At 41.7% G+C, this 16,150-nt stretch overlaps 1 protein-coding gene and 1 pseudogene across 4 annotated transcripts in view; one reads left to right on the top strand and one right to left on the bottom strand.

Annotated features, from left to right (window-relative positions):
* Positions 1-16,150, top strand: part of KCTD1 (potassium channel tetramerization domain containing 1) — a 214,797-nt gene that overhangs the window by 161,704 nt on the left and 36,943 nt on the right. For all 4 annotated transcript variants that reach the window (XM_035270785.3, XM_078347925.1, XM_008979640.5 and 1 more), the window contains exon 2: positions 3,764-3,942. In XM_035270785.3, the coding sequence (XP_035126676.1) occupies positions 3,764-3,942 (179 nt within the window). The remainder of the gene's footprint in view (positions 1-3,763; positions 3,943-16,150) is intronic.
* Positions 6,429-7,107, bottom strand: LOC118146858 (V-type proton ATPase subunit E 1 pseudogene; annotated as a pseudogene).

The following is a 16,150-nucleotide window of genomic DNA, read 5'->3' as shown; positions in this document are numbered from 1 at the left end:
GTCCCCCAAGCTAAACAACCTTGCAGGGAAGCAGCTGTGTAACAGGAAGGATTCCTTACCAAGACAGGTGGCAGAACTCCCACTTCAAACTAGCTTTAAAAATACAGAAATGTATTTTCCTAAGTCACAGGAAATCTAGAGATGGGAGGCTGAGAGATGGCTGATTGAATGTGTCAGCAGTGTCAGTGAGGACCTGGCTTCCTTCCAGCTCTCAGCTCTGCCATCCTGGGTGTTGGCTTCATCCTTAAACTGCACTGAGATGGCAGCCGCACGTAGCAGCATCCCATCCCAGACTTCAGTGTCCAGGTAAAGTTGAGAAAGTGTCAGTTCCAGCTGCTGGCCAAGGGAAGAGGTTGCCACAGTTGTGTCAGATGAAGCGTCTGGAGTCGATGGGATAGATATTGAGCATCAACTCCGTCTATTACAAGTGCCCAAACTCTCAGCCCCAGATATCCTCCCCCGACCCCAGCCTAAGGATTTTCGAAGTTCTTATGCATTAGGTACAGTGGCTCACACCTGTAATCCCAGTGATTCAGGAGGCTGAAGCAGGAGGATTGCTTGAGTCCAGGAGTTCAAGGCCAGCCTGGGCAACACAGTGAGACCCCTGTCTAAAAACGTTAAAAATAAAAAATTAGGCCAAGTGTAGTGGCTCATGCCTATAATCTCAACACTTTGGAGGCTGAGGCAGGAGGATCACTTTGAGCTCAGGAGTTTGAGACCAGTCTAGGCAACATGGTGAAACCCTGTCTCTACTAAAAATACAAAAATTAGCTGGGCATCAGTGGCCTGCACCTATAGTCCCAGCTACATAGGAGGCTGAGACTGGAGAATCACTTGAGCCTGGGAAGTGGAGGTTGCAATGAACTGAGATTGTGCCAACCCCGGGTAACAGAGTGAGACCGTGTCTCAAATAATAATAATAAGAAGAAAGAATTGGCTGGGTGTGGTAGCACATGCCTATAGTACGCGTTACTTGGGAAGCTGGGGTGGGGGGATCGCTTGAGCCCAGAAATTTGAGGATGCAGTAAGCAGTTTTGATCACACCACTGCACTCCAGCCTGGCAATACAGAGAGACTCTGTCTCTTTAAAAAAAAAAAAAAAAAGTTCTTAGAATCTGCCCCATGTGGAAAATACCAAGTGGAAAGCCCTGACTGTGTTAGCTAATATCAGTTAATGCCTTAGAAATGAGCATAGCCAGGGCACCCCTGCAGAACAAGGAGAACATCCAGGACGGGGAGAGCCCCTAGGAGAACCAGGAGAGCTCACCAGAGGAGGGCAGTTCTAATCCTTGCCCTCAGGGGTCAATCCTCACCCCATCCCACCCCTACCCCCAGCTGAAGAAACACTGGTTTAATTTTAAATTTAGCAATATCCATGCATTTATGACTTACAACGTAAATGGTATATGTGCTGAGAAATCTGCAGTCCTTCAACCGATCAGTTACGCTTTCATTTTTTTCTCTTCCTATATAGACCTGGCAGTGTTAGAACCGTGCTGAATGAGGTCACAGTCTAACGACAATATTAACCCTGCAAATCTGTTCATTTTCGCCTGAGCACCCTCAGGCAGGATAGAAAATGTGTCCAATTGAAAAACTATTACAGACTCTGCCTCGCTGTGATGGGCTGAAATGTAACAGGGAGGGAGGGGTGAGTGTGTGTGTGTGTGTGTGGCCAGGAAATCATTTTTTAAAAGGAAGTCGGTATGTATCTCTTAAAAGTGGAGGTTGTCTGATTGCATTTTTAGAGGAAACAAATGTGTTTTCTGTCATCCAGATTTTAAAATGCTACTTTTAGTATTTCTGAACCTTACGTGTTTTATATTTCCTACCAACTGTCTTTGGTTTTTATATTTTTTTCCAATACCCAATGCCCCTTTAACTCCTTTTCTTTGTGTGTTACAAACATCCTGTTAAGTTTTTCAAGATCTATTTTGCATTGTTAAAAATATATAGAACATATAAAGAAAAAAATATATAGTAAACACCCTTGAGATGACCACCCAATTTGAGAACTAAAACATGAACTCTTTTTCTCTGACCATTTCTAGGCTCTGTTAATTCTGCATGTAGAAGCGCACAACACAGATGGTAAACATTTTGGGTAAAGGCCCAGTCACAACCCCATTCATAGTAGATGTTGAGTTTCAGAAGGCATGTGCATTCATAGTCTTGCTTGGACATGTGGTTAATGCTAAGAAGTCTAACAGTTGTGCCCCAGGTAACTCCTGGAGCTGTTCCAGATCATAACATCTACGATGTTTTACAAATTTATATTTTATGCTGCGTTTTATGCACAAAAACGAGATGACTTCCCCTTTGTGGTCTCCATCAAAGGCATTTTTCAAAATCCCTTTAGCGTGCCTTATTCCTGGCTTTGTCATACATTGTGTGTTTGAAAACAATCTTTGGCTAAATTATAAATCTGAGAGTATACGTGTATCATTAGTGTTACAGAATTCACACATAAGGGGTATTTTAGCTTATTTCTCAATTAGGTACTCTAAATATTTGACCCCTTCATTGAATACCAGAGACCTGTCTTTACTTGTCTGTGGTTTGGGCTCTAATTTAAAAGCAAACAACCATGTTTTGATAGCATTTGAAATATTTATATTGTATCCATGGAAAGGATGTAATAATGTATTTTCTCAAGAGTATAGTTTCTGCCCAGGTGGGGTGGTTCACGCCTATAATCTCAGCGCTTTGCGAGGCTGAGGTGAAGAGATCACCTGAGCCCAGGAATTCAAGATCAGCCTGGGCAACGTGGAGAAACCCTGTTTCTACAACAAATATAAAAATTAGCTGGGCATAGTGATGTGCCCCTGCAGTCCCAGCTACTTAGGAGGCTGAGGCAGGAGGATTGCTTGAGCCTAGGAGGTTGAAGCTACAGTGAACTGTGATCACACTAGTGCACTCCAGCCTGGGTGACAGAGTGAGACCCTGTCTCAAAAAAAAAAAAAGAAAAAAGTAAAACTTCTTAAACAGGTTCTTGCTGCCACCAGGTGATATCCTGATTCTGGTCTGTTTGCTCACATCGAACCTTTGCTTATGCAACCACATGTCAACATCTGCCTCAGTTCCTTTTTGGGAACTTGATTTCTTCAAGAAGTCAGACATGCAGAAGAGCAGTTTGCTCATGGTTCATGAGCAAGCACATATTTATCATTCGGGGCATATTCTGTTGACTGATAAACTTGTGGTGCCTTGTTGTGAAGTTGCTTTATGTATGTGAGCTGATGGCTAGACCAGTATGCTCCCTTTTTCCTGCTTTGAAAAATAAAAGTTTAAGAAAACATTTTGTAGAATACTCGTGTCAAGAGGTCTGTTTTTATTCCAAATGGATAGCAATGAGGAAGTTTTCAAAGAGAAGGCTAACTCATATGCATTTTATTTAGATATGTTTTGTTTTAAGTGTTTGTCATTTTATTTGGAAGGAGTAGACTTTTCATATCATACTAGTTGCCATTTGTCAGTTAAATGCAATAATTTATTAGTTTAATAAGGCTTCATAGTCCTCAGAGTTATTTGAAGTGAACCTGAGTTTAGTTCCTTATTTCTGAGCATATGAAGATTTCCTTTTCTTTGCTACAGAATTTGTTTTTCTGATATTCATGATGACAAAAGGAAGAGCTTGCTGATTTTTCAGGTTTTATCACCGAATGAGTATCGTTAATCACTCATTTGTTCTTTATGCTGTGTTTATTTCCTTTCTTTCTACTGTAAAGAGAAAAAGTGTCTAAACTTGCTTATCTCTCTGTAGGACAGTCGGCCCAATATGTCAAGACCTCTCATCACTAGATCCCCTGCATCTCCACTGAACAACCAAGGCATCCCTACTCCAGCACAACTCACAAAATCCAATGCGCCTGTCCACATTGATGTGGGCGGCCACATGTACACCAGCAGCTTGGCCACCCTCACCAAATACCCTGAATCCAGGTAATCTGAAAAACTGAGAAATCAGACTCCGACGTGCATGTATTTGATAATCTAACTGTTTTTCCTTTAACTAACATAGCAGCGTAGCCTCATGGAGGCAGGGGTTAGGACATGAAAGCGCTGCGTGGGCCACCCTGCTGCCCAGGCCAGACGTCTTGGACAATGGCTGGACATCTTTGAATCAGGATTGGACGTGCAGCGTAGTCAAGTCCATGTAAAAACGTCACAGGAGAATGGGATACTGTGACATTTTGCTCTACAAAGATATTCATAATTCTCAATGTAGTACAAAAAGGATGGTGATTTCTCCCCACCACCTTTTTCCTTCTTTTCGAGCATCCTTTCTTATAGATTCTGATAATTTTATAGGAGATCAGTTGGCTCATCGACTTCGAACTAGAAAAAAAGAGATTCTCAGCAGTGAGGCATTATATTTAGATCCATATGCAAAAGTCCAGGAAGCCAAAATAGCATAGTTTTTTGTTTTTGTTTTCGTTTTAGCACAAAACTAACTTTATTATATTTTCCTAAAAATGGACTGGGCATGGTGGCTTACACCCGTAATCCCAAGTCTTTGGGAGGCCTAGGTGGGTGGATCATGAGGTCAGGAGTTCAAAACCAGCCTGGCCAAGATGGTGAAACCCCATCTCTACTAAAAATACAAAAAATTAGCTGGGCACAGTGACAGGTGCCTATAATCCCACCTACTCAGGAGGCTGAGGCAGGAGAAGAGAATCACTTGAACCCAGGGGATGGAGGTTGCAGTGAGCTGAGATTATGCCACTGCACTCCAGCCTGAGTGAGACTCTGTCTCAAAATCTCAAAAAAAAAAAAAAAATGAAGGGCCATGGAACTCATGAACTTACGGGAGATAAATAAATATATAAATTGTTTAAAGGTGGAGAGTGGTTTACAAATAGGCAGTATACATTTATGTTTATGAGACGTCACCTCCCATGCCCCTGCCCACCCATTTCTTCTCCTCCTCCTCCTCCTTTCTTCTTCTTTCTGTTGCCCAGGCTCAAGTGCAGTGGTGCAAACATGGCTCATTGCAGCCTTGACCTTCTGGGCTTAATTGACCCTTCCACCTCAGCCTCGCCAGTAGCTGAGACCACAGGTGCATGCCCCCATGCCTGGCAATTTTTTGTGTGTTTTTTGTAGAGACAGGGTCAGATCATGTTGCCTAGGCTGGTTTCAAACTCCTCGCCTCAAGCAATTCTTCCATCTCAGCCTCCAAAAGTGCTGGGACTACAGGTGTGAGCCACTGCACCTGGCTAATTTTTAAAATTTTTTGTAGAGATGGAGGTCTCACTGTGTTGCCCAGACTGGTCTCGAACTCCTGCCCTCAAGCAATTCTTCCACCTTGGCCTTGGCCAAAGTGCTGGAATTACAGGTGTGAGCCACTGCACCTGGCCCCCCAACTACCCATTTCTAAAGGAGTTCCAAAGAAATGATTTCCTTTCCACCCTGGACAACCCTCCTGGCTCTGCCCTAGATTTGGGGGCTATGCCCAGATCCTGTAAAGGGAGTTTTTTGCTGGTGGATAGGGGAGGAGGCATACACTCACGTGGGCTGATACCGGGAAACAGGGTGTTTCTCTGTTTCTGATCACAGGAAATGGAAACACACCACTTGAACTTCAGAAGGCCACCGGCTGCATTTTTAAGAATGTCTTACAAAGTGACAGATAACAGCTTACAGTCTGAGTAGACAGCACTGACATAAAAATCACTGCCACTTTGAATACCACATGAAGGCTGACTTTTTTGTTTTTTGTTTTAAAATCTCACTCCATTACTTGATAATTTATGAAAGAATGTGAAGGTTGGAAAGAAGAAAGATGAAATGTTTTCTCTCTTGATTTCCAGATTTAATTTCTACAATTGAAGTGATTTAAATAAAATAGATGTCCATGTGTTCAATTATCCAAAAGACTATATACTTTGAAATGATTGTATTAGTCATCTATTAGTATTATTGAGTTCCCACCTTCCCTAAGTATATTGGAGTAGGCACTACAAAATCATATTATAATAATGGTTTTATTTTTCAAGAATTTTGTTATGTAAGTAGTGTTGTTTTTGAAAATGCCTATTACTGTTCCCTCCAACCCTCTCTTAATACCTCCATCAACTACCGAAAATCACAGCTGCCTCTTTAGATGAACACTTAATTCTAGGGTTTGAGTCACAAAATGCACATTAAGAGTCAAAAAGCAAACCTTCAACTGTAACAAGATTTACTGGTCTGGTCTGATGGCCTTTTGCTTTAGTTTTTTTTTTTAGAGGTGGGTCTTGATCATATTACATGAAGCTTTCTGCCATTGTAAACGATTAGGCAAGGCATTAGTGACAGAGGCATCACTGATAAATACAGAGCAACATTGGGGCAGTAAAGAGGAAGCTACAGAGACATCATGTTTCCTCAAATATCAGAAGCTTCCACATCACAGCAGGAGAGCTGAGGATGAGCTCCATCTCCCGAAGCCTTAGTCCAAAAACTTCCAGTTGGCATTTGCACCAAACAAGGCTCTCTGGACTTCTGGCATCATCTGCTGGTCTATGAGATCCAGCCGTCTTTCCAGGGTGTTGAAAACCTTTATTTTACAATCCCCACTGTGGATCTCAACTCCACCAACTATGTCCTCAGGCAGGTAGGACTCCCGGTCAATTTGGACATCAACATCGTTTTTGGTGGCAATTTTGTACATTGAGATTGCCTTTGCACCACAGCCTTTACCAGACGGAAATCTTGTTTCCTGCGTCGAACAGTCATTCGGGGCTCCAGCAACTGGTACAAACTCTGGAGAACCAGTCCATCCAGCAGCATTTGGTACCTGGTTGTATCTTTTACTACCTTGCTCAGCCTCTGTTGCGCTTCATTTAGTAGGTCTGTGATAAGGTCTTCTCTTGCTCCAAGGACTTTGAGCCTTGCTTGATTCATCAAACTGGACATCTGAATTTTCCTCTGCTGCTCAATCTGTTTCTCTTTCTTCTCATAATATTCCATAATCTTTAGTCTTTGAGTTTGCACAAGCTGACCTTTCTCTATGTTGAAGTCTTCTGCCTTTGCATCTGTTTCTTCTGCTTTCTCATTGGCTTCTTATTCAATGAAAGCCATCATATGCTTAATCTGCTTTTGCACATCAGCATCTCTGAGAGCCATGGTGAGAGCAGTGCTAGGCCGGTGAGCAGCAGGTTCAAATTTAGGTTTGAAGGGTGAGGTGGGTGGAATAGCAGAGACAACCCTCCGCTTCAGTTTTTTTTTTAATTAAACCTTGAGACAGGAGGGAAGTTAGTAATAACTCCACTTTCTGTGACTTAAACAATAGGTTTTCTACTGTGCTCATTGGAACTGGATGGATCTCCTTCCACTGACTAATGCCCCCCAGGGTTTAGCCCCTGGGAAGCTTCCTGGTATCACTTGGTCTGTTGGCTGAAGTAGAAGACAGAGGGAGAGAGGCTCTATTCATTCAGTTCCTATCTCTCAAATAATTCGCTACTTTAATCATTCCAGCACTGCATATTATAGGTAAAGACTTCAAGTAGTGTCCCATTTGGAGATTCTCTTTCCCAGCCCTTCTTTCCGTGGGTGGTTCTAAGTATCCACTTTTGTTTCTTCTTATCCAAACCCTGAGACATGCATCAAATTCCATGGATCTCATAGCTTTCACCTGGGCTGTCTCATACAGTAGCCAGTAGCCATGTACAGCTATTGAGTGCTTTAAATGTGGCCAATCCAAATCGAAATATCCTCTAAGTGTGAAATATACACTGATTTTTAAAGACTTAGTACCGAAAAAATGTAAACTTGTAATTTTTTATGTTAATTTCATGTTGGAATAACATATTGAGTTAAATAAAACATTATTAAAATTAATTTCACTTGTTTGTTTTGGTTTTTTAATGTGGCTACTAGAAAATATAAAATTACATGTGTCTCGCTTTTTATTTCCATTGGACAGCACTGAACTATGAAACATGTTTTTATAAAAGCATCTCACTGAACCTACCCCTCCCCCAACCTAATACTGAAATACATCAAAAAATGAACATCTCTTTCACCAATGTAATTAGAAAAGATAGAATTGTTGGTCTTCCTTTCCCAGTCTTTTCCTATGCTTTCTGTCACCAGTGAGTCCTAGTGTCATGAGAGCAACAGCAAAAATAATTTGTGATTCATTAGTTCTCAGATTGGATGTTGGCAAATGCCTAGCAGTTCTTTGGTTATGGGTTAGTCTAATTTCTGAACACCTGTCGTCTCTCTAGTAAAATAGACACAAACAGGTCTCCTTGCAAGGTTATTAGGAGGATTAAGTGTGATTATGAAAAGCACACGTGGCCCCATGCCCAACACATAGTATTGTCTTCATACTTCATCTTCTGCCAAACCCAGGAATTGTTTCTTTTCAAACTGCCTTTCAAATTCCAAATATATCCCATTCCTTGCTTTCCTAGCCATGGAAACAGCTTTACATCTGGATTCTTGCCTGGATGACTCTCATGTCGGGGACTCCTGGCCTGCACCTTCTCTTCCTTTATCTTAAATACTCCAGCCTGTCACAAGTTCCGAGATATCCTTATCATTAGGAGATATCTTTTAAGAACTTGTGAGGACTCTTTGAAAGAAGGCTTACAAAGTAACTTCCGTTTCAGTTGCTAGTACCTAAAGCAAATGACACTGCTCAGGGAACACTGGTTTTGCTGTTGAATTGACCATCCGGTATTGCTTTGTTTCCTCTTGGGTTTTGGGGGGCGTATTTTTGTAGATAATTAAATGTTCATTTCAAAGCAACATCCAATTGAATGGCACCCATACACAAATTTTAGTTACCAAAGATACAGAGAAGAAATAGTTCTTCATGGTTTTCCCATAGGTGTCAGGTGCTCCTTCCAATTTCTGGGAAAAGCTCTTGCATATGATTAACTGCTCTGGGATAAATCCAAAGACTTTAGGTTGCCCATGGCCATGGAATCCCAAGTAACTCCAATTCTAGTTTTGTAGATTCTGGGGTTCTTCAAACTCTTCCTGCCCTATGGGACCATTCTCTTCCCTACCCTCTTAGATCCCCTGGTTCCATGCTCACCTGCCACTTCCTTAGTGTCACCCAGAGGATAGGAGGGCTTTTTCTAAGTGAGGAAAACATTTGTAGTTTAAAAATACTAATTCATATGTAACAAATGACCTTAAAAGATGTAATATTATCTTTCTATAATGTCAGAGGTCCTGCAAAGAACCTTGACTCCATTTTGAAATGTTGTAGGTGTTTTTAAAATTCTGTCTCTACTTAACCTACCCTCTTGGCTAACGGGCACCCTTAGAACTTTGTCCCCAGAAAGTAGTATGATGGACTATATGGCTGAACATTAGAAGCACCTGGGAAGCATTAAAAAGCCATGCAAGCCCCCGCTCCAGACCAATAAAATAGGAACCTCTGCAGTTTTCCAAAGAGGTCTTGATATTCACCATCTGGCTCTGAATGGCACCAAGATGTATGGTCCCTTCAAGAGAATGTAGGCCTCTTCCTCAATGAATATTTCATGTATCTCATAATGGCCATTTCACCAAAAGAAAATAGCTTTCAATCTTCCTTTCTTTAATTACCAAGGTTACCATTGGTTCCACTATGTGTGTGTGTGTGAGCACGTGAGTGTGTGTGGGTTTTTTTTTTTTGGCTTGTAAACCCTGAGTAATGATTCCGTGAATAAATTTATGTCTCACAAGGTTAACTACTCATGTTGTTACTCATTTCCATCAAGTGATTTTTTTCTTTTTAGCTAAAGGGACTCAAGTTTCCAAATTAACTGAAGTATTACATATATCAGTAATGTACTTTGTCTTAACCAATGTGTATGTATGTAAGATGCAAAACAGTTCTTTGGAGGTATTTCTGAGACAGAGGTTAATCTCCACCATCTCAGTGATAAACTGATTCCTTTCAGAGGATCGTTAAGAGTCTCCAATTCTGGCTGCTATTCTGAATTGTAATCCCCAAGAAAAGCACCCGGTTCAGATCTGCAATAATTTCACGTTAAATAAGTATTTTTTTATGTCAAGAAAAGTTTATCACCATCAAAAAGGATTGTAAATGGATAAAGAAGATAGAAGATATTTTATGTAATAGCTTGTTAGCTTGATTTGCAGCTTGTAAATATCTAGAATTATGCAAAGTAGACCTCCACTTGCACTCTTGCCCTGGACCCTGCAAATTTTAAGGGCAGACCTGATTGTATCTTAGTCAAGAGTCCAAGGTACCCATTATTAACTTTATTGGTAATAAAAGATCTCGGTAACTAAGTAATTTTTCATAAGTAATTAATATTGGTATCATATGGCCTCTTTAAGATCTATTGACACTGAAATATCCTCTTAGCTACATGCATAATATTGAAAATACATTCTATTTCTGATTTAAAAGAAGGCACAAATCTGAGTTCAAAGTTAGGTCTATTTCATTCTCTACTATCACCTCCAACAAAAACAATCTTAATCGTAGCTGTATTGATGGTTATTCAGATGTGGACTTTTTACCGCTTGATAGGTTCGATTACTAATTAATCAAACCTATCAAGTGGTAATAAGACAGAGGTCTTAGCTAAAAGCACTGACTATCAACCAGTGACCTAGAGGTAAAAAGTGAGATCTCATGTTTCAGTCCCCTGAGCCATCCAACCTGACTGCTTGACAAAGCTTTTGTGTATTTTAAAACCAGTGTATGAGTTAACTCCCACATAAGTAGCTTATATTAAATTGGTCTCTTCTAAATAGCAGTAGTGTTACTGAGCACGCTGGCATATGTAGGTAATTGCAGAATGCAAGAGTTTCTACTTTCAGCCCTGCAGTCGACACCTATGGCCACCCAGGGGTGTGTGCATTTGGAGCTTTAGAATGGAGATGCCAAACATGTGTGCCCTGCCAGCAGCAATCCAACTTTTGGCATGCGTCACTCTCAGATGTGTTAGCTGTTACCAGATTGCTTGTGTGGAGCTACACCAAAAGGAAAGTCAGACAAGTCCAGCACTAAGGGACTGGTGCATACGTTCAGAGGATGATGGCATTCAATAGTTGACTTTCCATGTAATTGCTGTATGCCAGCCTAGGGAGTTTGCTGTAATCCTGTATTAGGTTGGGGATTCTGTGCCATCACTTTTTATGACTTTGTGGTTCCAGTTTTAACACTACAATTCCTAGACATGGGTCCAGTCGTCTCATCACACAGGACTGTGTTTTAGGGTGTCAACAGAAATGCCAAAAAAAAAATGGATTCCATTTATTCAGTAAACTTGCTTTCAGAATCACTGCATGACATTGAATAGAGAGCTTTTTATTATAACCTGCTTTCTACATCCACATGCTTTATAATTCAATGTTGATAACAAATTTAAAAGTCACAGAATAGGTTATTAGGAATTTTTAGATGAGTTGAAATCAACCTTTGCTAGATAGTCTCCACACAGATGGAAAGAGAGCATATCCTTGCTGCTATGAAAAGACCTAAGGAAATGAATAAAATGATGAACAGTTTTGATTGGTAAGATGGGGTAATCTTTAAAAAAGAAAAAAGAAAGTTATTTATGGAGGGACTTAAAAGGAGGGAAAGCACCTGGCAAATGAAAAACGGAAAGTTTCTCCAGGGTAATAGGAGAATTTTTCCTCTTTTCTCTCTGTTCTTTTCATCTTACAATATTGCTTTTCCAAAATTGCTCCTTAGTTATATAGGTAAAGAGTAAATGAAATGGTTGGCTTCAAAAGACTTAAAAAAAACAAAAAACAGTGAAACTGGATCTCATGTTTAATGCTGAAGCCAGTCCTTCAGTAACTTACCCTGCACAACTGCTGGATTTCGCAAACTGCCTTTGCCACTAGGGAACAAAATAGGCCTTAATTTTAAAGTGATCTAGCTCATAAAGTCTTGTCTTGGAGCATAACTTAAAGGAAAGGTAGCCATACAGTGCCTGAGTTTCCTCTGTTGTGTTTTTTGTTTTGTTTTGTTTGGTTGGGTTTTTGTGACAGTCAAGAGACCTTGCTCTGTCACCCAGGCTGGAGGGCAGTAGCAGGATCAGAGCTCACTGTAGCCTCAAATTCCTGGCCTTAAATGATCCTCCCACCTCAATTCCTGAGTAGCTAGGACTACAGGTATGCACCACCGTACCTGACTAATATTTCTGTTTTTTGTAAAGACGGGGTTCTCACTATGTTGCTAGGGCTGGTCTCAAACTCCTGGCCTCAAGTGATCCTCCCACCTCAGCCTCCCAAAGTGTGAGCCACTATGCCCAGCCTGTTCTTTCATTTATTTAACAGATTTATTGTGTGCTCCTCATCTGCCAGGGCATAAATAGTTACCAACAAAAGTCTTTGCTCTTATGGTTTACCTGGGGGAGGAAGAAGGACAGCCAGTAAACAAGTAAACACCCAGCAAGCAGGGTTTCAGTGAGTAGTGATATTAAGAAAAATATTTAGGTTGGTGCAGAAGTAATTGTGCATTTTGATAGTTGCATTCAGATTAGCGGGGTGGGGGTGGGGGTGGAGAAGAGAGGGGAAGAGAGGATGGTTAATGGGTACAGAAAGAATCTAGAAAGAATGAATAAGACCTAGTATTTGATAGCACAACAGAGTGACTGTAGTCAATACTAATTTAATTGCACATTTTAAAATAATTAAAAGTTAGGATTGGGTTGCTTGTGACACAAAGGATAAATGCTTGAGGGCACGGATACCACCATGATGTGATTATGCACTACATGTCTGTTTCAAAGTATCTCATGTACCCCATAAATATATACATACCTACTATGTACCCACAAAATTTTTTTAAAAAAGAAAAACAACATCTAGATGGAAGTGTGACATCTAGATGTTCTTTATCTAGAACAAAAAAGAAAAATAACACGATAAGTAGGCCCACTTTGACATATAGTTTTCTCCATATATTAAAACTAATTTTATTCCTACATGTTTTTCCCCCAAAAAATACATCTTTATTTGTCCATCTAGGTTTTCAAGACAAAACCTAGTTTGCATGTTAGTTTAGATTTAGAAGCAGATCTTTGTCACTCGCTACCACAAATCACACTTCATCTATGAAGCTGAAGGCCACTCTGCCAGCATAGACATCTCATGTTCACACCCCTGCCAGGGCTTTGATGGCAGGGCAGTGGCTTCTGAGTCATACTGGGTATCCTAATGTGAAATAGCTCAGGGCAGGACTCCAGGTCATATGCTCAACTTCCAGTAACTTCTCACTTACCCAACTCATCTCATCATAGACAGAAACCCTCTCCCTAGAAAGCCCTTTCTCACTTATTTTTCATCCTGTATCCTTGGGACCTGGTAGCATGCCAGCCACAGGGTGGACATTCACAAGTCTGTTCAGTGTATAAATTAATGATTGGATAAAATATTTTACTCAGAGGCCAGATCCTCCAAACAGTGAAGGGAAAATAACTGAGTAATGTTATTTAAATTATAAAGTTAAATTCAAAGGCTTATTGCATAGATGATCTCATATAACCTTATGGTAAGGACTGTATTTATTCTGGTTTACAGAGAGGAGCTCTGAAACTCAGAGGCTAAGTGGCTTCACCTTAAGAGTTTTCTCTGGGAAATGGGGTAAGAGCCAGGCCTGTGGCTTCCATTCTTTCCTCCTCTTTGATAACAATGGTTCTCTTTTTTTAATTTATTTCTTTTTTCTTCCTCTTCGTTTTTGTTTTGTTTTGTTTTGTTTTGTTTTGTTTTGTTTTGTTTTGAGACAATGTCTTGTTCTGTCACTCAGCCTACAGTGCAGTGGCATGATCCTACCTCCCAGGCCCAAGCCATCTTTCCACCGAGTAGCTGGGACTACAGGCACACACCACCATGCCTGGTTAGTTTCTATTTTTTATAGAGACAGGGTTTCACCATGTGGCCCAGGCTGACCTTGAACTCCTGGGCTCAAGCAATACACCCTCCTTGGCTTCCCAGAGTGCTCTGATTATAGGCATGAGTCAGGGCCCCCAGCCTGATAACGATGGTTTTCAAACTTAGGACAGGTTAGAATCAACTGGGACTCAAATAACATTGCCTGCCCCTGCTCCTCAAAGATTCCAATTTTTTTTCCAGATAGAGTCTCACTCTATTGCCCTGGCTGGAGTACTATAGCAGCGCACTCACGGTTCACCGCAGCATAAACCTCCTGGGCTCAAGCAATCCTCCCACCTTAGCCTTTCAAGTAACTGGGACTACAGGTGCATATCACCACACCTGGCTAATTTTTTATGTTTTTGTAGAGACGAAGTCTCACTTTGTTGCCTAGACTGGTCTCGAACTCCTGGCTCAAGTGATCATCCCACCTTGTCTTCCCAAAGTGCTGGGATTATAGGCATGAGCCACTGTGTCCAGCCCAAATGGGATCTTTGGATCACAATTTTACTGGTCTGGGACAGAGACTGGGCACAGGATTTTTAAATGTTTCCCATGTTCAGCCATATAATCCAACACACCCCTTTTGGAACTATGTTCTAAGAGTGGTTTTCAGACAATAGGTCAAGTTGTCTAGAGTATTTCAAGCCACTGTCTTCTCAAGGCAACCTTCATCTTATTCCCTAGCCAAGGGCATCTCTGTTAGTGCTGGGACATGGGTTACTCATGTGGAGCCCTTCAGCCCCCGAGTTAACCAGACCAGTCACTTCCTGCCATGAACAAAACTTCGCTTGCTACCCTAGTGTCATACAAATACGGCACCATCATTGTGTGTGTGTCATAACTTAGAACAGTTTGGAAAAGACCACCTTGGACTGGGCAATGGGATAAGCGGATCTTGTTCTTATTTGCCTGTGGGTTTCTGAAGTTCCTTTTTTTTCATTCCAGTGTACAAGTGTGCCTGCAGCCAGGGACAAAGTTGGCTTTGGACCAGTGACCTTGCCACTTGTCTGGTGGCTGGTTGTTTGTACCTATGAAGAGAAAGTTGTTAGCAACAGTCAGTGACCAGCTTCGATCCACCGGAAAGAATGGTACACTGGACCATGCTGGGATACTGAGGGCTGCTCTCCAGGCTGGGAGGATCGAGGCCGTGGCTGTTAGTCACCATTCTCCTGCTGTGCCCTCCCTTCTTGTTGCTAATGGAACAGTAGACCCCAAAACACCCCACCAATGCAACAACCAGTGTAACACTCAAGGTTCACTCCTTCTACATGGAACACACATAAGCACACATGGATGCACACACTCACACACCAATCCAGGAAACTTTGTTTAAATTTTTATTTTAAAAATAGGCTCTCCTAGGCCGGGCACGGTGGCTCAAGTCTGTAATCCCAGCACTCTGGGAAGCCAAGTGGGTGGATCACTTGACCTCCGGAGTTCGAGACCAGCCTGGGCAACCTGGTGAAACCCCGTATCTACTAAAAATACAAAAATTAGCTGGGAGTGGTGGCACATGCCTGTAGTCCCAGTTACTCAGGAAGCTGAGGCATGAGACTCACTTGAGCCCGGGAGGCGGAGATTGCAGTGAACTAAGATCACACGGAGATGGAGACTCCGTCTCAAAAAAAAAGAAAATGCCCTCTAAACCTGTGCCCTAGGTTTTAAAACAAATAATACATCCACCAGTAGTCTTCAGTACCTGGCACAGAGCAAATGCTTGACAAATATTTGTCAAATGTGAATGAATTTTGCTTAATATCTCCCTTTATGACCTGGAGCAACTCAGCCAGCCCAGGGCAGCTGCAGCATGAAAGTGAAACATTTTGAGTCTTCAGGTGCTAGAGCAGCCTTAGGAACTGCCTGGCCTGGTCCAATCTGGACACAGCAAATATTTATATCCTTTGTTCTTCAAGGCACAAACCAGAAGGAAATTACCCTGGAGGGAAAGAGCAATGAACCAGAATAACAGAAGCGTGACCCTGCCTTCAGAATGCTTTCCTCCAATTGATAACTTTTCCCTAATCCCCCTGTATCAGGGTCATCTCAGGGTACTTGAAATGATGCAGATTCCTCAGCCCCACCTGCTGTTTGCTTAATCTCTGTCTCCCAGGTTGTGAGGGAAACCTTTAGTTTTAATACGTTTCCCTGCATCCCACATGCCTCTCCAAGTCGGGGTACCTGAGCTGCGGAGAAAGGTGGGGAAGCGTAAACGCGTCACTGTGCAGTACCTTGGGCACCATGGTAGAGTAGCAGGAGACTCGCTGGCAGAGTGTGGCCTTTCCTATTGACTCTGGCACAATCCACGTCG

The sequence above is a fragment of the Callithrix jacchus genome, chromosome 13, assembly GCF_049354715.1.
Source record: "Callithrix jacchus isolate 240 chromosome 13, calJac240_pri, whole genome shotgun sequence".
NCBI classification, from domain to species: Eukaryota; Metazoa; Chordata; class Mammalia; order Primates; family Cebidae; genus Callithrix; species Callithrix jacchus.
This window is presented reverse-complemented; position numbering and strand designations above follow the sequence as displayed.